Source organism: Amblyraja radiata, chromosome 13 (assembly GCF_010909765.2).
Source record: "Amblyraja radiata isolate CabotCenter1 chromosome 13, sAmbRad1.1.pri, whole genome shotgun sequence".
In the NCBI taxonomy this organism is placed as follows: Eukaryota; Metazoa; Chordata; class Chondrichthyes; order Rajiformes; family Rajidae; genus Amblyraja; species Amblyraja radiata.
Window position 1 is genome coordinate 23,810,244 of NC_045968.1, and position 23,305 is coordinate 23,833,548.

The 23,305-nt window shown below is 39.5% G+C and overlaps 1 protein-coding gene across 5 annotated transcripts in view; it reads left to right on the top strand.

Moving 5' to 3' along the window:
• Nucleotides 1–23,305, top strand: part of dgkd (diacylglycerol kinase delta) — a 126,255-nt gene that overhangs the window by 74,268 nt on the left and 28,682 nt on the right. For 4 of the 5 annotated variants that reach the window (XM_033031423.1, XM_033031425.1, XM_033031426.1 and 1 more), the window contains 14 exons: nucleotides 2,546–2,671; nucleotides 4,266–4,368; nucleotides 6,568–6,730; nucleotides 10,383–10,491; nucleotides 11,640–11,779; nucleotides 12,616–12,700; nucleotides 13,635–13,729; nucleotides 14,767–14,866; nucleotides 16,087–16,351; nucleotides 17,688–17,840; nucleotides 19,348–19,476; nucleotides 20,020–20,128; nucleotides 21,542–21,652; nucleotides 23,124–23,220. In XM_033031423.1, coding sequence (XP_032887314.1) covers nucleotides 2,546–2,671; nucleotides 4,266–4,368; nucleotides 6,568–6,730; nucleotides 10,383–10,491; nucleotides 11,640–11,779; nucleotides 12,616–12,700; nucleotides 13,635–13,729; nucleotides 14,767–14,866; nucleotides 16,087–16,351; nucleotides 17,688–17,840; nucleotides 19,348–19,476; nucleotides 20,020–20,128; nucleotides 21,542–21,652; nucleotides 23,124–23,220 — 1,785 coding nt within the window. The remainder of the gene's footprint in view (nucleotides 1–2,545; nucleotides 2,672–4,265; nucleotides 4,369–6,567; nucleotides 6,731–10,382; nucleotides 10,492–11,639; nucleotides 11,780–12,615; nucleotides 12,701–13,634; nucleotides 13,730–14,766; nucleotides 14,867–16,086; nucleotides 16,352–17,687; nucleotides 17,841–19,347; nucleotides 19,477–20,019; nucleotides 20,129–21,541; nucleotides 21,653–23,123; nucleotides 23,221–23,305) is intronic. The other variant, XM_033031424.1, reaches the window with a different exon arrangement.

Sequence of the window (23,305 nt, forward strand, 5' to 3'; positions counted from 1 at the left end):
AAGTTCGGGAAGACTCGTGAAGATTTTTCAACATGTTGAAAAATGTCCACGATTCAAGATTCAAGACAGTTTGTCATGTGTCCCTGATAGGACAATGAAATTCTTGCTTTGCTTCAGCACAACAGAACATAGTAGGCATTGACAACAAAACAGATCAGTGTGTCCATATGCCATTATATAAATATATACACACATGAATAAATAAACTGATGAAGTGCAGTAACAGATAATGGGCTATTAATGTTCAGAGTTTTGACCAAGCCAAGTTTAATAGCCTGATGGCTGTGGGGAAGTAGCTATTCCTGAACCTGGTTCGAGAGCCCCGAGTACCGACGAGCTGCCATTACTGTAAATCTCTGAGTTCGAATCGGGGCAAACTCGGGAGAGCTCTTGGAATGAACTCGTACTATGCGATAGGGCCATAAACGTTTCAAATCCCATTCCAAGATTTTAAGTGTAGTTGAGAACGTTGCAGGTGCTCTGCCTATAATTCAGGAACTGTTAATTTACATTGAAAAATTGGCATGTCATCTAGTTATTTAAAAGAGGTAAAATAAGTAAATCAGGGAATTACAGACTAGTTATCAGTACTTTTGTAGGTTGGAAATGTCTTGGGACTATTATAGTCCCCAGAAATAATGTAAAGGGACTGTCCCACTTTCACTACCTAATTCACGACGTTTTTTACTCGTGGACATTTTTCATCATGCTAGAAAAAACACCCTGACCTACTTGATGCCACGAGTACCTACAACTAGCATCACGGCCGGCTACGACCTACCTACGACCTCCTACGACCTCGTGATGACCATGCTGCGAGTATGAGTCAAGGGCAAACTCGGCAGAGGTCGTGAATTAGGTTGTGAAAGTGGGACAGGCCCTTTAGTTTGACACATTGAAAAATGTAAGTTTGTCAGAAAGCCAGGGCAATTTTATAAAGAATAGGACATGGCTGTTGAAGCTGATTGAATTTTTCAAGAAGTGATAAAGGGAGTGGGCAGGGATTTGCTGTGGATGTTACTTATCTGAACATGAGAAACTTCATCAAATGCCTTCTATAGAGACTGTTAACTTTAGTTAATGCTCACAGAAATTAAAGGAAATTATTAACCTGTACAGAAAATTACTATCTAAATAGATAAAAGTAGAGATAATTGGCAGGCCACATAGATTAGCAAACACATAGATTGATAGGATATGACAAGTGATACACTGCAAAGATTTTGGTTGAACTTTCATTAATTCACCATATTTATAAACATCTTAGATGATAAAATAGAATATGTGTGTAAATTACCAAAGCAGTGTGGATACAAGCATTAAATTATAAAAGTTCAGTGAGTTTTAATGCATTAACAGGTAAAGCAGTGGGAAATGAGTTTTAAGATAAAAATGTGAGGTCATCCACTTTGAATCTAAAATCAGAGTGCTTTCTATCTTGTGATAAACCAAAAGTAGTGGAAGTTTAGAGCGAAGTTGATATCCATTGATCATTAAAATTCAATGAGGCGATAAGAAATTAAAAGCTATCGTGTGCTCACCTTTAAATCTACAAGACTGGATTACAAGTGCATAGAAGTACAGGTACTGCTACAGCTACAAAAATCTGTGGTTAATTTTGTTTAGAGATACAGCATAAAAATAGGTCCTTCGGCCCACTGAGTCCACATCAACCATCGATAACCGTTTACACTACTTCTAGTTATCCCAATTTCTCATTCATGCCTAACACACTCGGGACAATTTACAGAGGCCAATTAACCTACAAATCTGCACATCTTTAGGATGTGGGAAGAAACCGGAGCACCAGAAGGAAACCCACGCAGACACATAGAGTATGAACACACAGATGGTACCGAGGTCAGGATCGAACCCAGGTCTCTAGCGCTGTGAGGCAGTAGCTGTGCCATTGTGCTGATCCTAGTTAATCCATAGGCAGAGTCTGTAAGCAGATCTACTAACCCACATATCTTGGGGAAAAATATGTATTCATTTTGGGGAGAATGCAGCATTGGTTTATTAGAATTATACCTTATACTATTTGCAGTTTACAACTTTAAATGTTAATTTGAGTACAGTCTCCAGGTATTAAGGTACTGAGGTGAACAGAAAGGAAAATGGAAATTATTTTAGTTGGCTGGGATGTCAAGAATGATATGACAAAATTAGAATTGAAAATTTGATTTCTTCTACACACGACATCTAAGGCTTAGTTAATTGTTAATTTAAAATCTGGATTTTGATTATTATAAGGATACTCTATTACTTCACATATCTGCAAAGATCTGATGGAATTCACCACTGACTTGAGAAATTAAATAATAATTTAATAGGTCTGGGCTGGTTTCCGCTCTGTTTTTAAATACTCTTGATATGAGCTGAACCCTTTAGTTAAGATTTCTATGATTCATTTTTGATGGGATCTGTTCCAGCTGTTTTTCAATCAGGTTATGTCTGTGCTACTGTGGTAGTTTGATTTGTGTTCTATTTTTGCTACATAGCTGTCATTGGCAGTTATTTTGTATCGTGATTCTGTTTTATTTAGGTCTCAATGCCACACCAGTGGTTAGAAGGTAACTTGCCTGTCAGTGCAAAATGTACTGTCTGTGACAAGACGTGTGGAAGTGTGTTGCGCCTGCAGGATTGGCGATGCCTGTGGTGTAAGGCGATGGTGAGTATGTCATTTTACTATGTTGTAAATCAGAGCAAGATCCTAATACCTTTGCAATTAATTACATTTCCTGTTGATTTCTTACATTTGGAGTTAAGTGAGCCCAGTAGAGGCTTTATATTTTAAAGCCTAACAAATTGAAGAGATAAAAATAGGATTTTTACTTTTAATCTGTGAACATTTCATTTGCCATTTGTCTGATAGAAATTAGTTCCCCTCTCTTACCTCTGCTCCCTAGCTACACAAATTTCTCTTAATCCAACCAGTTGTCTTCATAAACTTAGCTTCCATTTGCGTTGAATTCTCATTGCCCTTCCTTATGCCAGCTCACCAATCGCTATCTTTGCTCTACTGACCCTCCCTGCTCCTTGTCTCCCCACCCCAAATGTGTCTTATTATAGTCCCAACTATTTAAGTCTTAAGGACCTGTCCCATTGTACGAGGTAATTCAAGAGTTCTCCCGAGCTTCCCCTGATTCGAACTCGGAGAATTACGGTAATAGCCGTTCGTAGATACTCAGGGCTCTCTGGGTACCTACGAACCATTTTCGTAGGAACCCATGGACATTTATCACAGTGTTGAAAAAAACTTCACGAGTTTCTGCGTTTCCCGAGTACCTGCCATTAGCATTACGAGCCGCTACGAGACATCCACGAGCTCCGACGTAGCCGCTACGTACATTCTACGTACTTACCACGAGTTTGATTTTTTTTTAACTTGGGAGGGCTTTTGAATTACCTTGTACAGTGGGACAGGCCCTTAAGTTAGTTAATTTAGCCTTGATGAACTACATAATCAATATCAATCAATCTGGTTGCAGATTTTACCTGCCTCAGACCCAGTGTCCTAAATACAGTAATGAAACAGTGCCTTGTTTAGCAGGAAATAGGCTTGTAGTTGGGATACTGAAATGTTTGTACTGTACACTTGAAAATGTGCTTTTAATATTCATTTAATTTTATACATAACAATATGTACATGATGTACATGTTGACATCTTGTAGTTGATTTCAAATTGACCAGGTGTATTTGAAATTTTCAAAGTATTTAGGTTGTTGAATTAACTTGTGTCTTGGTTGCCTCAGTATACAGGGAAAGTGAATTAAGAAATCATCCTGGTTAAATTGGAATTTTGCAGGTGGCAATTGCGTGCACGCATTATGAATGTCCTCCCTTACGTTTGCAGAGTAAAGCACGCTTTATGAGAAAGCTTTCAGGTGGCACAGTGTCGCAGCTGGTAGAGCACCAGAAACTTGAGTTCAGTTGTGACCTCGGGTGCTGTCAGTCCGGAGTTTGCATGTTCTTCCTGTGATCCTCTGGATCTGCCGGTTTCTTACCACATCCCAAAGATGTGCGGGTTTGTAGGTCAATTGGCCTAGACAAATTGTCCCTGGTATGTAGGGAGTGAGAAAGTGGGATAACATGGAACCAGTCAACGGGTGATAGATGGTCGCCGTGGACTCGGTGACCTGAAGGTCCTGTTTCAATGCTGTATCTCTAAATCAGTGTTCTATTTACTTCTCGTGTGTTCATATACACTCCACCTGTGTGGAGCATTGATTGCTAATTTCTATGTAATATTCATTATCTACAGGTGCACACAGCTTGTAAAGACATGCTTTCCATCAAATGTCCTTTGGGGCAGTGTAAAGTTTCTGTTATTCCTCCAACTGCACTCAACAGTATAGACTCTGATGGTGAGTTGTAGTCCTTATCTCTAGTTGCTGTTCAAAGAGCTGATTGTCTATATGCATAGTGCTAACTAAAGCTAATAAATAGCATAAAATCAATATAAGACTTATAATGATAAATATTTGACCATAAGGTTTCCTGGAACTGTACATGGTTGAGAAATTATTTGTGATTATAGCAATGGATGACATATTTGAGTGCAAGTCAGAAAGACCTTGTGAAGCTATGCAAAACTGTTTTTGGACTGCATGAAAGAGAGTTTATAGCTGACTGTTGTCTTGTGGGAGTAAATAAGAGAGAGTTTAGGATAGTTTGTGATTAGGTTTGAGCAGTTGAGGGTATGACTGTAACTGAGTCTGGAAAAAGATCAATCGTGGTTGTGAGAAATTATTTGGAGACAGTTTGTGAGTTTGTGAGTGACTGTGAGAGTGTGAATGGCTCTGAGTCTGCAGACATTTGCAGATACTTGAAAAAAAAAGAATGAGTATCTGTTAGAAGATCTGGGAGCGTATCTGAATAGCTTTGCATGGGCGAGAGGGGATGGCTTGTAAAATATGATGCTATAACTATGGTTAAGGATGCTGTGGCAATCCATAACTCTTCCACTCTTGCAATGTCCAGCTTATTGCTGTCAACTGAGTGGAGCAACAGGTACAGTGCATTCAGAGCGTATTCAGACCACTTTTCCACATTTTGTTAAGTTACAGCCTTATTCTAAAATGGATTAAATTCTTTTTTTTAAATCATCAATCTACACACAATACCCCATCATAAATAAATTGAAAACAGGTGTTTAGAAATGTTTGCAAAGTAATTAAAAATAAATAACTGGAATATCACATGTACATAAGTATTCAGACCCTTTACTCAATACTTTGTTGAAGGACCTTTGGCAGCAATTACAACCCCAAGTCTTCTTGTGTATGACGTAACAAGCTTGGCACACCTGTATTTGGGTCATTTCGGCCATTCTTCTCTGCAGATCCTCTCAATCTCAGTCAGGTTGGATGGGGAGCGTCAATGCCCAGTTATTTTCAGGTCTCTCCAGAGATGTTCGATCGGTTTCAAGTCCAGGCTCTGAATGGGCGACTCAAGGACATTCACAAACTTGTCACGAAGCCACTCCTGCGTTGTCTTGGCTGTGTGCTTAGGGTCGTTGTCCTGTTGGAAGGTGAACTTCCGCCCCAGTGTGAGGTCCAGAACGCTCTGGAGCAGGTTTTCATCAAGGATCTCTCTGTACTTTGCTCCATTCATGTTTCCCTCGATCCTGAATAGTCTCCCAGTTCCTGCCACTGAAAAACATCCCCACAGCATGATGCTGCCATCACCATGCTTCACCATAGGTATGGTATTGGCCAGGTGATGAGCTTTTCCTGGTTTCCTCCAGACGTGACACTTGGCATTCAGGCCAAAGAGTTCAATCTTGGTTTCATCAGACCAGAGAATCTTGTTTCTCATGCCTTTTGGCAAACTCCAAGTGGGCTGTCATGTGTCTTTTACTGTGGAGTGGCTTCCGTCTGACCACTGTACCATAAAGGCCTGATTGGTGGAGTGTTGCAGATTTAGTTGTCCTTCTGGAAGGTTCTCCCATCTCCACAAAGGAACTCTGTCAGAGTGACCATCGGATTCAATTTAATTTACCACTGGTGGACTCCAATTAAGTTGTAGAAACATCTCAAGGATAATCAATGGAAACAGGATGAACCTAAACTCAATTTTGAGTGTCATAGCAAAGGGTCTGAATACTGATGTAAATGTGATATTTCAGTTATTTCTTTTGAATTACTTTGCAAAAATTTCTAAACACCTGTTTTCACTTCTTCATTCTCAGGTATTGTGTGTAGATTGATGATAAAAAAAAAAAGAATTTAATCCATTTCAAAATAAGGCTTTAACGTAACAAAATGTGAAAAAAGTGAAGGGGTCTGAATACTTTCTGAACGCATTGTATCTGCTCGGATGACAAATACATACATGCCCTTCATGCTACATTTATTAACAATAACATCTAACTTTACAAGGTGGAAAAAGTAACAGTAATCCAGAGTTACAAGTTAAACAGTGTTAGAGATATTAGGAACCAGAGCGGCAGGGATGGAAGGTTGAAGGGTTATGGTCATGAAAATGCTATAAGCGCCTCTTTGAGTGAGTAACCTGGAGCACAACTAATTCAGTAACATTCTGTTCACAATACTGTTCTCTAGGATTTTGGAAAGCAACATGCCCACCATCCTGTACGAGTCCCCTTCTGGTCTTTGTGAATTCGAAGAGTGGAGATAATCAAGGGGTGAAGTTCTTGAGGAGATTCAAGCAGTTACTGAACCCGGCTCAGGTGTTTGACTTGATGAATGGAGGCCCACATCTTGGGTAGGAGGTGCTTCAAGTTTCCTCAGTGCGCATATCTTTGCAGTTCATATTTAATAAGTATCGGCTCATTTTCGAGCAAAAAAACGCAGATGCCAGGAATCTGAAACAAAAGCGAAATGCTGACAAAGAACATCAGTGGGGAGAGAAAGAAAGTTAATGTTTTGAGTCAAGGATCATTTGTCAGAGCTAGAAAAGTGAGAGGACAAGCATGTTTCGAGTTGTGGAAAGGGAAGGTAGAGAGAACTGAGGGAATGTATGTGATACATTACAGGTAATAGTTTTTTTTAAACTAGCTGATGGAACAAAATAATAGATAAATTGAAAGACAACAAATTGGCACAGAAGAATATTTGCTAGTAAAAGGGATTTATCTGTAATTGTTAAACTCAATATAAAACTGGGGATTATAAGAATTTGTGGAAAGCTGGAGCAACAATCCCCACTGAAACAGCACCTCATCTTCCAACTTCAACCCTCAGAACTTAATATTACACTTAACAATGTAAGATCAACCTTTTTTTTTAACCCCACAGATGTGGCGGCCCTTCTTGTGTCCATTTACCATTTTGGTTTGTCTGTGTCATTTTGTTCCAACTGCCAATTGTTAAAGTGATTATTTATTTGATAACTCTTTCCTGCACCCAATTAAATACGTTATTTTACTTCTCTCAACCTTACCCTCCCTGCAACTTTGAAAAAACATGCATGTTTCCACACTTTCCCTGTTCTATTGAAAAATCCTTGTCCCAAAATGTCAAATCTTTTCCCCGCCCCACCTATAAATGCCTAGCTTACTGAATATTTCCAGCTTTGTCTCTTTTTATTTGGTTGAATTGAAAGGTGCATTTTATTAGAACAATAGCAGAATTGCTGTCAAATGGATTGGAATGGTGGAGGATGGGGTAAGGTGATAGGTGAAGATGGGTGGTGCAATGATGCATGTTGGTTTTTGGTTTAGGAAGGGAAAGATCGTTTAAACTTCCCATTTCTCTTTACCATCCAGTGAATTTTGCACTAAAGTCTTCATAAATCATGACTGAATGGATCCTTAATATGTGACACTCCCTTTGCCTTGGTGTTCTCACTGCCTTATTTAAATCAAGGCCATGGTGACAAACTGATGTGTTTTTGCTGAATCTATATCCAACAAGACCTTAAACCATCAGAGCCATGGTGTTAATTGTTCATAACAGTTGTTTATAACATGCTTGCAGGAGCCACAACATAGCTGTACAGGCTATCCCTGGGTAACAAAAGGGTTCCATTTTTACACGCATCCATAAATCAATTTTGTCCATAAGCTCGAAAATACCTAAAAATCACTTAATATAGTAACCAAACCTTCACAGTTTTGTAATGAATGGCGTCAAAAGCACATTAAACTGATATGGACGACAGATTACTAAAAATGGAAAGAGAGATCAAGCGTGTGTACCTACGTCAGACTTCTGAATTTAATAATGTTATGGGAGTTCATTCATATGTACGGATGTATATAAGTGGGGCGTTTGTAATCCAGGGATGGCCTGTAGATGTATGAATTATTATTGAGATGCAGGAATTCCAATATTAAAATTGTAGTTATTGTATGTGTAGGCATTATAGTAGTTTGAATTATGGGTGTATAAAATATTTTGATTGGAGATGAGTTCAAATATTTAGAAATTTTGGATACGTGAAAACTTTCTGTTGTAGCACATTGATTTCTTGTTATCCATTTGTGGCTGATTTGTTTCTTAGTAAATAAATTGCTACTCCATTGAGGACGGGGACAATATGTACAATGTTTCTTCATAATGATTCAAAGCAAGGAGATGATCTAAATGGAGAGAAATTCTTGAATGCAATAACTACACTATGATTTGATTCAAGTTGAAGAAAGGGGATGTTGACGACAACAAATTAAACAACAGTGACATAAATTATTTATTAAATTAAAAATTGAGAAATTGAGTCACAAGTTAGCTGGAAGTATTCAAACAGAATATTGACAAGGCAAATAAGCAAAATACTAAGCAGGAAATTGGGATGATATTGTGTTTCTTGTGAAGGACTTTTGGGACACTTTCAATGTTATGCCATTCTTATAAAGCCATACAACGAAGAAATAGGTGCCAATAGGTGCTCATTCTGCCATATCAACCATCAATTATTGATTTTGTAATTATATTTTTGAGCACTTCTGCGTCTATGTGATTAAGTGGTCATTCAGGTAGTTAAATATTGTGAAAGTACCTGCTTCAGTGTGAAAAAAAGTTATTCCTCAAATCCTCGCTGAACCTCTGACCTCTTATCCTAAAAATATGCTTTCTAATTTTCAATATATCTGTCGTGAGGAAATGTCTCCTGTTATGTACCCTGCTTGCGCCTTTCATAATTGAACATATCTCTATTGTTTCCCTCCTCAGCTTCCTCTAGGGAGAACAAACCCAACCTCTGCAGCCTTTCATAAGTGAAATGTCATGGTGAATGCCCACTGCACCCTCTCCAATGCAATCATATTATTTGTAGAGTATGATGACCAAAAGTCTATACAGTACTCCAGTTGTGGCCTAACCAATGTTTTATAAAGTTTCCCCAGAATCACCCTGCTATAACATTCTATGCCTTTAGCCAATAAAATGCCCCAAATGCCTGCTTCGCCACCTTATTTACATGTGCGTCCACTTTAAGGGTTCTTTGGTCTTGTACACCCAAGCTCCCTCTGTTCCTCAGTACACCGTAAGGCATATCATTCATTGTGTAAGTCCTAACTTTATTAGTCTTCCCAAAACCCATCATCTTAGGTATGTCAGAATTAAATTCCATCTTCCATTCCTTTGTCCATCTTACCAATTGATCAATATCATCCTGTAGTTGATGACTACCCCTGCACTCTTAACATTTTTTGTGTCATATGCAAAGGAAAACGAACAGGGATGTTTTCATGGATTCATGTCATGCAGCACAGAAACAGGTCATTCAGCCCACTGGGTCTTGACCGACTATCTGCAGTAATAATTTTTTCTCTCACAAATCCATTAACTCCCCTCCACATTCTCTGCCCCCCAGCACCTCATTTTCCTGCCACCACCTACATTTAGGCCATTTATAATGGGCAGTTAGCCTGTGTATCATCAAATCTTCAGCATGTGGCAAGAGAACGTAGTCAAAGAGACGTGGAAACTCCCACAGACTGCACCAAGATCAGAATCGATCCTTCTCTGGAGACCTAAGGCACCAGGATTAACCACAACGTCATTCTGAGAGTTTACTACTTTTTTGGATTGTGCCATCACTGTGCTAGAACAATAAAGGTGGATGAATGAAAACAAATGAAGTTGAGGTATTGTTGGAAAAAGTGAAGACAGTGACCAAGGGGTACAAGCAAACATAATAGGAACATGAAATGAACTTGAACAAGTTTTGGAGAGAGAGTTAGATTTAGCTCTCAGGGTTATGGGAATCAAGGGATATGGGGTAAAACCCAGAACAGGGTACTGATCTTGGATGATTAGCCATGATCATATTGCATGGTGGTGCTGGCTCGAAGGGTCGAATGGACTACTCCTGCACATATTTTCTATGTTTCTATATCTTGTCATTTCCTACATGTGGTTTCAAATGGAATAGAATATCTAATATTTCATTTAAATGCTGCTTTCATTTTCAGTTTGCGATTATTCCAGAAGTTTGATACATTTCGCATCCTTGTGTGTGGCGGAGATGGGAGTGTTGGATGGGTGCTGTCTGAAATCGATAGCCTCAATCTCCACAAACAGGTACTGCCTTATTATATATGGCTTATTGGAAAAATATCCACTGTCTCGTTTGATTTGAGCGCAATGATTTGATTTGAGAGGCGCAATGGCAATCTGTATTGGTTGTTGTTCATGGTCCCAGCTTTGTAAATTCAGAACAAGAAAATGTGGATCAGCCATTGTATGCATCTTCACACTCTTATTAGAGTATGTCTGGCTTATCTGGTTATTCTATCTTTAGGTCAATCTGTCCAGATCCATTCTGATTATATATCTGACAATACCAACATTGAATCAACTAACCTCTCGCATATAAAAATCTATATTTATGGTATGAGAGATTGTTTTTGAGGATGGTATGGGCAAAAGTTTGAGACACAGGAGGCTGTGTTTGCCGTTCACTCCATCCTGCAACAAACTATTCAGGCTAGTCTTGCTCGTCTCCTGATGAACAAGTAGCTGATATCCCAACTCGAACATAACAAATTATCTGGAGCCGACAGTATCTTATTTGAAATCCTAAAACACGACTATACAGAGGTACTTTCACAAATCCACAATCTTATCACCCACATCTGAGAACAGGATATACCAGTTGCTGTAATTGGGACCATCTTAAAGTTCAACTGGATAATTAGAGAGGAGTCTCCCTGTTTTCTGTGAAAGAGAAATCATCCACGACTGTCTTCTCTAAATTATAATCTTCACTCTGTAAATTACTGATTATCGAGTCTGTCTATGCCCCTCATAATTTTGTAAACCTCCATAAAGTCCCCTCAGTCTCTTTTGTTCCAATGAGAATACAACCAGATTATCCAATCTCACTTTACAACTACAGCCCTCCAGTCCAGACAATACTCAGGTGAATCTTTCCTACATTCTCTATTGCCACAAAATCCTCTGATACTGTATATAATACTCCCAGTGGTAGTCGAAGCAATGATTTGTATGTCCGAACTATTATATTCTTGCCGCAGCCTATGAAGGTCGTATAGTACAAACATTTGAGAGAGATATGGTTCAGGAGGTTATATTCCAAAGTTGAACACAGTTTAAGGAAGAAGATTGCGTTTCATAATGGCTTAAAGGCGATATGTTTTAGGATGAGATGTTTCTAGAAATTGATGTTAGGTCTATTTTCTTTTTTAATAACTTTAAACATTCTTCAGTGCCAGATGGGAGTACTACCTTTGGGCACAGGGAATGACTTAGCACGAGTGCTGGGATGGGGATCAGCCTGTGATGATGACACGCAACTTCCACAAATCCTGGAGAAACTGGAACGAGCAAGTACAAAAATGCTGGATCGGTGAGAGGAACATTTGAGAATGCACTGGCTATCCTTTCTATTAATAAATCAGAGATACGGCTATATCCCTCTATACTGATTTCATTCATGTACACAATTGTTACATAAGGAATTTGCCACCTTTAATCTTTGGAGAACTAAGCGGTCAGGGTTCCTGCTTCTAATTACAATTCCCAATCTCGGCTGCTAAGTCAAGTCACCTGCTGAAATTCTAGGCTTGGGCGTTTGTTTATGTTTGTTGAATTGCTAACTCAAAACGTGGCATTAACAAGGAAGAGAGGATATAAGGAAACCCATCCATAAGCAGTGAAAATTTGTGATGGAACCAAAAATGGTTAGTGATTGAGAAAAGATAAAATTGTTAACTGACCTAATAACTAAACATCACTACATACTGTGCATATTGCTGAGACAATAGCATGTATTACCAACTCTTGGAAGTTAATAAATGAGCCAGTTCAGGGAATGAGGGCCGAGCAACTCGGAAACAGCAGAGAGCAGGTAACAGGAAGTTCTGCATATGGTAGAAGCTATTCACTGTGGATGCACATTACTAACTCTGGTTAGTTGGAAATATTTGGAAGGGAATTCAGTGGGATTGGGATAATGCTGGAACATTGTGAAGGAGGATAATGCTGCAGCCATAGAGGGTTAATAGTACGTGTAGTGGTGGAAAGGGAATGGTGCATGCTGAGGAAAGGAGTAGAGGTGCCAGGCATAAGGTGAATGACTAAAAGTGCGTTAATGAGCATGGCATGTAACTAAAGATAGTGGACTGTCTTTCAGAAAATGAAAAACCAGTAAAGAATGACTAACCGTTATCTTCATTTTTACAGATGGGGTATCATGGTTTATGAAACAAAACTCCCTCGGCATCTCTCCCCTTCAATAGGAACAGAAGATTTCTGTGATGATTTAGAGGTAAAGAGTTGCACAGTATGAGAGAAAAACAAAATAGAGTCGAATTTTATCCTCGGTCACATGCTGCACATTGTACTGCCCTTCTGAAGTTTAGTTCAGTTTAGAGATACGGCGTGGAAACAAGCCATTCGGCATGAGTCCGCACCAACGATTGATCCCCGTGCATTAACACTATCCTACACACTAGGGACAATTTACAATTTTTGCTGAAGCCTACAAACCTGAATGGCTTTGGGATGTAGGAGGAAACCCTAGAGCACCCGGAGAAACCCCATGCGGTCACGGGGAGAAAGAACTCCGTACAAACAGCACCCGTAGTCAGGATCGAACCCGCATCTCTGACACTGTAAGGCAGCAACCCTGCCACTGTGCTACGGAGCCACCCCTTAATTCAGTTTCATCGATTTCATTAGTTGAAAACAATGGTTATCTAATGAATTCATCACCCGCCTGGTGAGGAAGTGGTAATCCTTCAAACATAGCATATTGTACACATTATAATATTAAACATTATAGTGCGACTAAGGGGAAGTGTTCATAGATATAACCTCGCCATGGGGCACAGATGTTTGCAGATTTTAGCAAGTTCCATCTTGGCTTTTAAATCTAAGTTCTGTGTCATGTCTGCATGTAGCTCAAATCACAATTCCTTTGCAATGATAATTTTTAACAAATGGTAAAAAAAAAATGACAAGAGTAAGGGATGATTTGATGGGTGTTCCAATGGTAAAAGATAGAAATCAAACATGATCATATTGAGTAACACGTTAATCTCATTGAAGGTTTGATTGCCCAGGTTGTATTCTAGAGTCCCCCCTCCCCCCCCCCCCCATTAGTCCCAGGCAAGATAAACAATAGCCCTCTTATTTTGTTGAAGTGGTGTCGGGTAAATTGTAAGAGCAGCTGATTTACTTATCATTCCAATTTTGCTCAGGTGCAGCAGATTTCATCTTATGAGGATTCAGTTGCAGCACATTTGTCCAAAATCCTGACATCAGATCAGCATTCGGTGGTAATATCATCAGCAAAGTGAGTATCTTGTAACAAGAAGAACTTGGAATATGCCAGCTCATGACTTTTACCAATCTGAATTACTTCAAATACTCCCTCCTCCACCCTTATTACTTTATCCAGCTGCCTCCTCTTCTACTGATCCCATTCTAAATGTAGACCAAAGTATAAAGTGGCTTTTTTCCCTCAAATCAGAATAGCAGCCACTGTTCTGAGCATTGAAACAGCTGCTGTCATAATTTGAATCAAATATCATTTGACCAGTGGAAGCAAAATTGCAGTGCATGACTACTCTGGCATTAAGAACAGTTTAGCTTTCTCAAACTTATCAACAAAAATCAGATGAAATGCGATGAAAGCGAAAGATATAATCAAGTTATATTGTAATAAATATAGTTGTGCTGTAACTTCTTGGTCTTTATTGACCAGGAATGCGATTTCTGGCCCCAAAGAGCACTCCCAGCAGTTACTCTAATTCAATGATAGTTAGTTACCTAAGGTGTCAAAATGTAAAACTTTAACCATGAGATAAAAAATAATAATTATTGATTCATTGCAGTTTTATCGCACTGCTAAATAGTAATTGGCCTTTGTTTGTGATTATTTTGAATTCGGAGTGGCCCTATCAACACAACGAAGGACTAAGCAGACTTTGTACCGCAAAGCACATAGTTTCAGGGGGATTTGAGTTCTTAAGTTCAGTTCAGTGCTCAGTGGCCAGAATGGATGGGCACCACTGAAGTGAAGTGTCCGTCATGGCTCAGGGGGCTCAAGGACAATTGCTGTCTCAGAACCATACATTACAGAACTTGGACTGAACATTACAGAGGTGTGCAATGGAGTATATATATGTTTTTAATTAAAATGCATTAATCACAATAATTTACTGCAATGAATTGGCAGTGCTGATAGTTTAATGGCTTTATTAGCCATTGCAAATCAGTGGACTAAAATAAATATAGAGGCTATTTAGTGTTATACCTAGCAGAGGAAAATGTACCAGGTGCGTGATTGAATAATATCATGTACTTTGTTAACCCATTTTCTCCTTACAGAGTGCTTTGTGAAACAGTTAAAGATTTTGTGGCCCGGGTTGGGAAGGCATATGAAAGGACAACAGAGAACAGGGAAGAATCTGAGACCATGGCAAGAAAGGTATGCAGGAAGACAAGTGCTGTAGGCTACTGTTGGCTTCTGATTCATGTTCCATTTTTTAGTCACTCTGACATTTATTGGCGTACATTTCTACAGTTTCTAGTATTCACTGTGTACATTAACAACTGTTCAATTCCTTGTGCATGGGACCACTAGGTGTGAGACCCATTTAACTGAACAGAATACACTTTTTAATCTCATACTCCGCACATTTCTTGCTGATCTGGATTCCTTTATGCAATGAAACTCTGATAATCAACTATTCCACTGGTTGAAAATACCATTGATACGGCATTAGGCTCGCCAAGACCAGATTCCTGTGCTCCCCCTAATCTACTCTGGGTTCCTTTAAACTCCCCTGATTCTATTTCCAACATTTCCTTGAAATCACCGGGGTCCTGTTTCCAGCACTTCCTTGAAATTCATTGGGCTCATTGCAAAATTTATTAGGGTCCAATTCAAATATTGACCATTGCTTTGCCTCCACAGATGCTGCTTGACCTGCTGAGTTCCTCCAGTAGTTTGTCCTTTAATGATAAAAACCTATATCATCTGTATCACTGATTTCCCCCTGACATCCTTCTGCTGACTTTGCACGTTAATGGAGCTTCTTCAGAATCAGCTTTTACCTTTCTTTAGCAGCGGGATAGTGGCCAAATTGAATAAGTAGGCTATAGATTGCACGAATTGGATATGTAATGTGGACTATAAAATGGCAACTGGAATTTCATTCACAAAACTGGGAGTATGCCACAAGCAAGAAAGTATGAAGTAAATATGAGGATGTTGAATGGTATGTAGGAACATACATACCTAGGACTAGGATGCTGTCTTATCTCTACGTTAGCCTCCCAGCAGTTGTTTGTAGATCTTTATGTAATTAGTTTTTTTTGCTCTATCATTAGAAATGATAAATGTTTTGCTATATTTTCTGCGCGATCATATCCTTGAGCACCCATGCTCAGTTTTGTTTTTAATATACTCCTCAACAGTCAACTACTAATGCTTAAGAAGTCTGAAGAAGGGTCTCGACCCGAAACGTCACCCATTCCTTCTCTCCAGAGGTGCTGCCTGTCTCGCTGAGTTACTCCAGCATTTTGTGTCTAACTCCTAATGCTTGCTTTAAACCATAAATCAATATTTTGCATCCATCCTTCCACGATCATAGTTTATTGCCAGAATAGGAGGACTGACTTATTTATGTTATCTCTTAACTACAGTGCTCTGTCCTTAATGAAAAACTGGACTCGCTGCTCAAAACACTCAGTGACGAATCTCAGGCAATATCCTCTCTACCAAACCCACCGCCAACAATTGCAGAGGAGCAGGAAGATGGCGAGACAGCCAACATCATGTGCGACATTGCCGATGAAAGACCAGCCTGCTCACCCAGGCCACAGATCTTCCGGCCCAGGGAGCAATTAATGTTGCGGGCAAATAGTTTGAAAAAAGCAATACGACAGATCATAGAACATGCCGAAAAAGGTGAGAAATCAACAGCAGCTCACTCTGTAATTGTGCAATATCTACAGGCATTAGGCATTCTGATCAGTTCATACAAAGGTATCATACCACTTTGTACACAAACATCAGGCTTCAGTTCCATTGAATTAAAGATTAGCAGCAACCAAACTGAGATATGATTCACTCTTCCTTTCATGGCTGAAACATTACTTTCTGAATATTTGATTGCATTTTGCACTACAATTGCAACCAGTTTGTATTCATGGTTTATATGATTTTCCAGTTTGAAGCATGAAATTCAACTGGACATTTCTTGCTGTGTCGTAAACCTGTGACCTCCATATGATTTCTGCGCTGTGATATCTCTGTGTCCTGCTGGGGAGTTTGGATCATGTTGTCCTGAGGATGCCCTTTGTTGGGTATTTCTAGGATAGTTTTAATCCTGTAGCCATCAACCTTGTAGGATGTGAATGGCCCAAGGGTTTAATTAAGTAAAGAAAATGTTTAATTGGGTCCTTGGGCCGCTTCACATCCCCATTACACCAATCACACAATTCTCAAATCAGGTGTCCATCTTCCCTTAAGTGCATGGTGAGTCTCCAGTCCATACCCCATTCCAATCCACAATTAATATCATGCTCTATTATACAGCCAATTTCTGATTCACTTCAGCAAATGCTACTTTATAACTCTCACCTGCCCACATTGTGCGAGTCAATTAAGGTGGCACTTTTCGAAGGATCTCTTCCCTCCAGTCCGGACGCCAGGGCCAATCTCTTGAAGGTGATGATTGGACAGGAAAACTGGTGGCAAACTTTCAAGTTTCAAAACTTTCAAACCTTCAAGTCCAGAAATTTTGCAATGCCTATTATCATGCAACCAAAATCTTGCAATTATATTTTAATGTGATTGAGCATCTAAAATGACCACTGTTCCACTGCATGAACAGCAAATACTGTAATTTCTGTATGTGCAAAGATGATGTTTATTTAATTTCTGCAGAAATTTGACTTGTAGACAATAGACAATAGGTGCAGGAGTAGGCCATTTGGCCCTTCGAGCCAGCACCGCCATTCAATGTGATCATGGCTGATCATCCCCAATCAGTACCCCGTTCCTGCCTTCTCCCCATATCCCCTGACTCCACTATTTTTAAGAGCCCTATCTAGCCCTCTGAGGCAGAGAATTCCACAGACTTGTTGTACCAACAAATGTATTAAATATAGCAGTATGCCATCAATTATTAATGTATCTTTATTTTGGATGAGATGCACATTTGAGAGAAGAAAGCTATTATGAAGCTAACCTATATTGAATAAGTTCATAAACATGATCCTATTATTTTTGCATTATTCAGCTGTTGATGAACAGAACGCACAGACACAAGACCAAGAAGGTTATAACTTTGGTGTTTGCTCTGAAGAAGAAGGAAAAGACACCCAAAACGAAGACAAAATCTCTCTGCACTCCTCATATAGCACCAACATTAAAGGAAGGGTCAACAGGAAAGGTATCAAACTTCTGATAAGTAATTACCTATGATGAAGTAGTATAAGGAGTGCACAACATAGACGCAGCTGAGGTTGGCGTGCCCATGGATGGTGCGTAAGGAATTCTGGGTTTTCAAGAGAATAGTGGAGGGAAATGGAGAAAGATAGCAGTAGAGAAAAAAGATAGATGCAAAATGCTGGAGCAACTCAGCGGGACAGACAGCATCTCTGGATAGAAGGATACATGAATGGACGACGTCACCCATACCTTCTATCCAGACCTATCCAGAAATGTTGTATGTCCCACTGAGTTACTCCAGCATTTTGTGTCTATCTTCGGTGTAAACCAACGTCTGCAGCTACTTCCTACCCAGTAAAGAAAAAATGTTGTGGAAGGACCAAGGGAAAAGAAGATGGGGCTAGAGTGAGATTGACGGTTATTATAAAAAGCTTGTGAGAAAGAGCAAAGGTGTGTTTATAAGAAAATAAAATTGATTAGCAATTGAGGATGGCACTAAAAGAGGTGAGTGAAATGAATGGAAATAGCACAGAAACAACAATTAACTAAGTTGTTTATCAAGATTGTCACTGATTAAGGTTTAGGATAAGGTCAAAGCTGGAAGATACTTTATGTTAATGGTAATGGAGAAGGCGACAGGATTACACACTGCAAAAATATTAAAGGTGCCATTGAGCAAGGCTGAGCAAAAATGAATTTATTGCACTTGGTGCATTGACCAAGTACTGCAAGCTGAAGATCAAAGTTTCAGGCAAGGATGCCATCTACTGGGGACAGGGGAGAATGTCAATAATCAAAACGTGGTTCAAGGTTCATGCTCCATGGAGTAAAGGGACATGAACTGAAGTCATGAGGCAAGGACAATGTCATTCATTGTCTGGGGCCTGCAGTAATACCAACTAAGGTCTGAGGGTAGGAATTGCACCGACTGAAGTTTGTAAAATAACAATAATGGATGGGATTTATATAGCGCCTTTCTAATTGGCACTTTCTAATGGCACTTGAGTATTAGATGCAAACAATGTTGAACAATGCAAACAATGTTGAGTTCTAGGAATGACATTGTCGAATATCCAATGGAAAAAGTGGCAATGATCTTTGATTGTTGCATCTGGCTTTTAGAGTAAAGAATTTTAAACAGTAAATATCCGGAAATTTAGTCAAACGGTAAAAATAAAACCTTGTTTTATACAGACGATTCAGGAACTCAAAGCAGCAAACTCAGCGATTGTTTTTATTTCTCGAGCCTGCCGAGAAAGGTGCCTGTTTTTCGAAATGAATTGAATATGAGCTCTTAAAATAAAGCAACGTACAAACATATATGTCATTTTTCATTGAGTTGCAGAAGTTAGCTGGTTTGAGGTCTTATTGTAGTCCCATCCATAAAGGGATTCTTCCAAATTTTAAATCATTTTTTTTGGATATATCTTAAGTGTAAATGGATGTATTCTGACCAAGCAATAGTCAGCAAAATGTAGATGAAGACCAATATGCTGTCCTTATTGCAGTGCCAAAGTCTCCATGTGAGAGGAGGATCAGTAAAGGAAATCTGTCCATTGGGAGTTCCTCTTCACTTCCCACTCCAACAGGAAATCGAGACAATTTGCCAATGTTAAACTCCAAGATTCTTTATCCAAGTAAGTGATTTTATAAAACTGAAATCTGATATGCCACAGGGACCTCTTGTGGTTGCCCAGTGAGATCACATCAGCAATGCTAATCAATGCAGATTTAAAGGAGAGATCTAAACTGCAGTCAAATATTACAGATTACTTCAACAAATTATGGAGGATAACCAGAAATAAGTACCACATTGAGGATCTCTCAACTGTAACATAGAATTTGAACTAGATATTCTAACTTTCTGAGTTTTAACTTGAATTGTTGGAGCATGGATTGTTCTGATCCTGCTGTTACTCTCTCACAATAATCTGCAAATTATTTTGTCTTTTGACTTTCCTCTCTCAATTCAATACCTGACATCACCATCTGGGACATCATGTGTCACAAAGCGTGGGGGGGGGGGGGGGGGGGCAGGGGGGATGAGGATCTGAATGCTGCTTTCATACTGGACTCAACAATGTTAACTCGGGGGACACCTTTTATTCAGGTGGGGGTGTGGCTGATTCCACTTTGTGCTGCACCTTGTCACTGACTCTGTCCTGTACACCTCCCTTCAGGTTTACGAGCTGGATTAGCTGCTTCCTTGGCTGGAGGATCTGTCATCAGCAAAATGTTATTTGTCCATGCTGACTCTGTAAACTCGGAACCTGATGCTCTGTATGTACTGTAAGATGCTGCAGTTTTTTGTTTATCCTCAAATTACTTCCCCCTGTGTTTGGCATACCATTTCAAATGGCTTGATCTGTTTTCAAAAGTTTCACAGTGTAATTCCAGAATCTGTTTTTATGAATTTTCTTTGTGCCATTCAAGATGAGGATTATTAATCACTTCTTTACAGCTGATGCAAGTACCACTTACTTACAGGTCATACATTGTATTGAGCAGTTTCAAACAATTTTAATCTTCCTTTAAAATGTCCCAACAAACATTCCCAGGTCAAATGCAGTGTGTGTTATACTGAGAATTAAAACACCTCCATGCTGTTTTATTGATGCTCCCACATTAGGCATAATGTGGATTAGATACCGGATAAAGCATTCGCCACTCTCCCATCAAGTGCTCATTGGAAAGTTGCAGTTGAGATTACGTAAAGCGTATAATTCATCAGACTTTCTCAGATCTGGTACAGCAAGTGTTATCTGCAGAATACACTGATCCATTGTGTGTGGGCACACAGTCTGGAATAAGTAGTGAAGAGTGGTGAGGCGAGGTAGATAGAGAGGAGTTAATTGCCGGTGAATCAGTACCCAGGTCACTTCCAGCACTTTCATGAAAGCAAAAGCAATTGGTAAGAAAGTCTCCTTAGCTAATACAAAGTTGATGGAGTGAGAGTGGGAGTACTGCAAGTTTGAGAATGAATTGCACACTCTTCTGATCTGCATGAAGGATAGAGGCAAAAAGTGGAGCTGAGGATCTCTCATGTAGGCATCGGAAAGTGTAGACATTAATGGTCACACCAGGATGGTATTTATCCAGATTTTATGGCCAGATACAGGAATGATGGCCACAACCAGGGAGCAGCCAGTGCACCCATTATCTCATCAGCAGAAGTGTCTATCAAAGAAAAAGGGAGAACATGTTATTAAAAAAAAATAAAGAAACTGTAGAAAAAAATCTATAGTCATCTCCGATAATCCTTTTGTACAGACGGCAATGTAGATTTGTACCGCAAATTCTTCTTGCTCACTCCATAAATTAAATTTAACTTAGTTGTATGGATTATTTTATGTTTTAGTTTTATATTCCTTCCTAAAATGTATTCCTGTTCATGACTCAAGTTTCAAGTGTTGATTCTGTTTCCTGAAACCCATTATTCATTACCCCTATTCTCAATTTTTGTCCCTCCCAGGGTCAGGGCTGGGTCCTCCCAGGGTCAAGGTTGGGTCCTCCCAGGGTCGGGTTTGGGTCCTCCCAGGGTCCGGGCCGGGTCCTCCCAGGGTCCGGGCCGGGTCCTCCCAGGGTCAGGGTCAGGTCCTCCCAGCTGGTGAATATACCTTTGCAAGGTGAAATAAACTGAAATATTTTACCTGTGCAATCTTATTGATAATAAAACTAAGTTTGATTTATTTTGTTCTTTAGAAATGGGTACATGGAAAAATGTGTCATGAACAATTACTTTGGGATTGGATTGGATGCAAAAATATCCCTAGATTTCAACAACAAACGTGACGAACATCCAGAAAAATGCAGGTGAGTAAACTGAGATTCAGTTGGTCCTCCCGCTGGTTTATTATTGTCACGTGCAACGAGATACAGTGAAAAACTTTTGTTTGTGCATCAAATTAAACATAAGTACAATCAAGCCATGTAAATGTATCGCAGGTAGGGCAAAAAGAAAAACCAAGATACAGAATATTCTTTAAAAATACTATAACAGTACAGTTACAGAGTGAAGTCCAACGTTTCCAATGAGGTAGGCTGGAGGTCTATGCTTATGGAAGAACCATTCTGTCTGATAATAAAGGGGAATAAGCTGTTCCTGAATCTGATTGTACACGCTTTCAAGATTTTGCGTCTTCTGCTCAATGGGAGAGAAGAGAAGATGGAATGATCAGGATGAAAATGGTCTTTGATTATTTTGCCACCATTCCTGAGGCACCGTAAAGTATACGTAGTTGATGATGTTGAGGTGAGGTTGATACGTTTGCTGGACTGGGCTACATCCATAATTCTGCAATTTCTTGCAGTCTTGGGCAGAGCTATTCCCAAACCAAGCTGTGATGCAACCCAATAGTATACATTCTACACTACATCTGTATATGTTACTAAAAGTTATAGGACAACATTTTGAACTTCCTCAGTAGAGGCATTGGTGTGCTTAGTTTCAATGCGGTTTCAATGTTGGTCATATTTATGCCTTTGAACTTGAAGTGCTCTTTGATGCTGATTGGGGCATAGTGTGTGGTCCACCATGCTTCCTGGACTAAATAACTAGCTTCTTTGTCTTCCTGACATTGGGGGAGAAATTGCTGTCTTGACACCATCTTACTAAGCTCTCTACCTTCTTCCTGTACTCCGTCTCGTCAATATTCATGATATGGTCCTCTTCCGTCTACTGCAAAGTTGTAAATGGACATAGAGCATAATATAGCTGCACAGTCTTGGGTGTAACAGGGAGTATAGTACAGTCTGAGAACGCATCCTTGCGGAGCACTGTTGAAAGCTGCTCATTTAGTTTACTTTCTCCACGCTTCATGTTCCATGACATTGAAGGAGATAATTGTTAACATCAGGTGAAGAGCAAAATGACAGAAGTCATTGCAGTTCACATTGCACTTCACATTGTGCAGAAGTGAAAATCTCTATGCTGCTGATCATACTTAACCCACCAACTTTCATTATCGCCAATTTAATTTATGGTTGAATTTCCCTCCTCCTCTACTTTCTTTCCTTATTATTTTTATCTCATTGTTCCATATGTTTATTCTCTTCTTCAGTTACCTTCTCATTCCTGGTAGTGCACTCTGTCCTGAACCTTAATCATAGACTGGGTCAATTTTACTCCTACTCTGTATTCACAAGTGACAGACAACAATCCTCAGATTTAGTTTCGACCAGTCCAGAATCGACTGGGACGTCATTATGACTCAGAGTGATGAAATTTGTTATTTGTTGTTAGTGTCTTATGAATTGTATTTAACTTTTTATAGTTTATTCTCAGGAGTCGGACAAAAAATATGATGTGGTATGGGGTTCTTGGAACCAAGGAGCTGCTACACAGAACGTACAAAAACCTGGAGCAGAAAGTGCTATTAGAGGTAGGCATCCTGTTCACTTCCACAGTTTCTAGACCATCTGCCTGTCTCTGGCCAACGTTTTAAGTAATTTGTTTTGGTTTTTCCC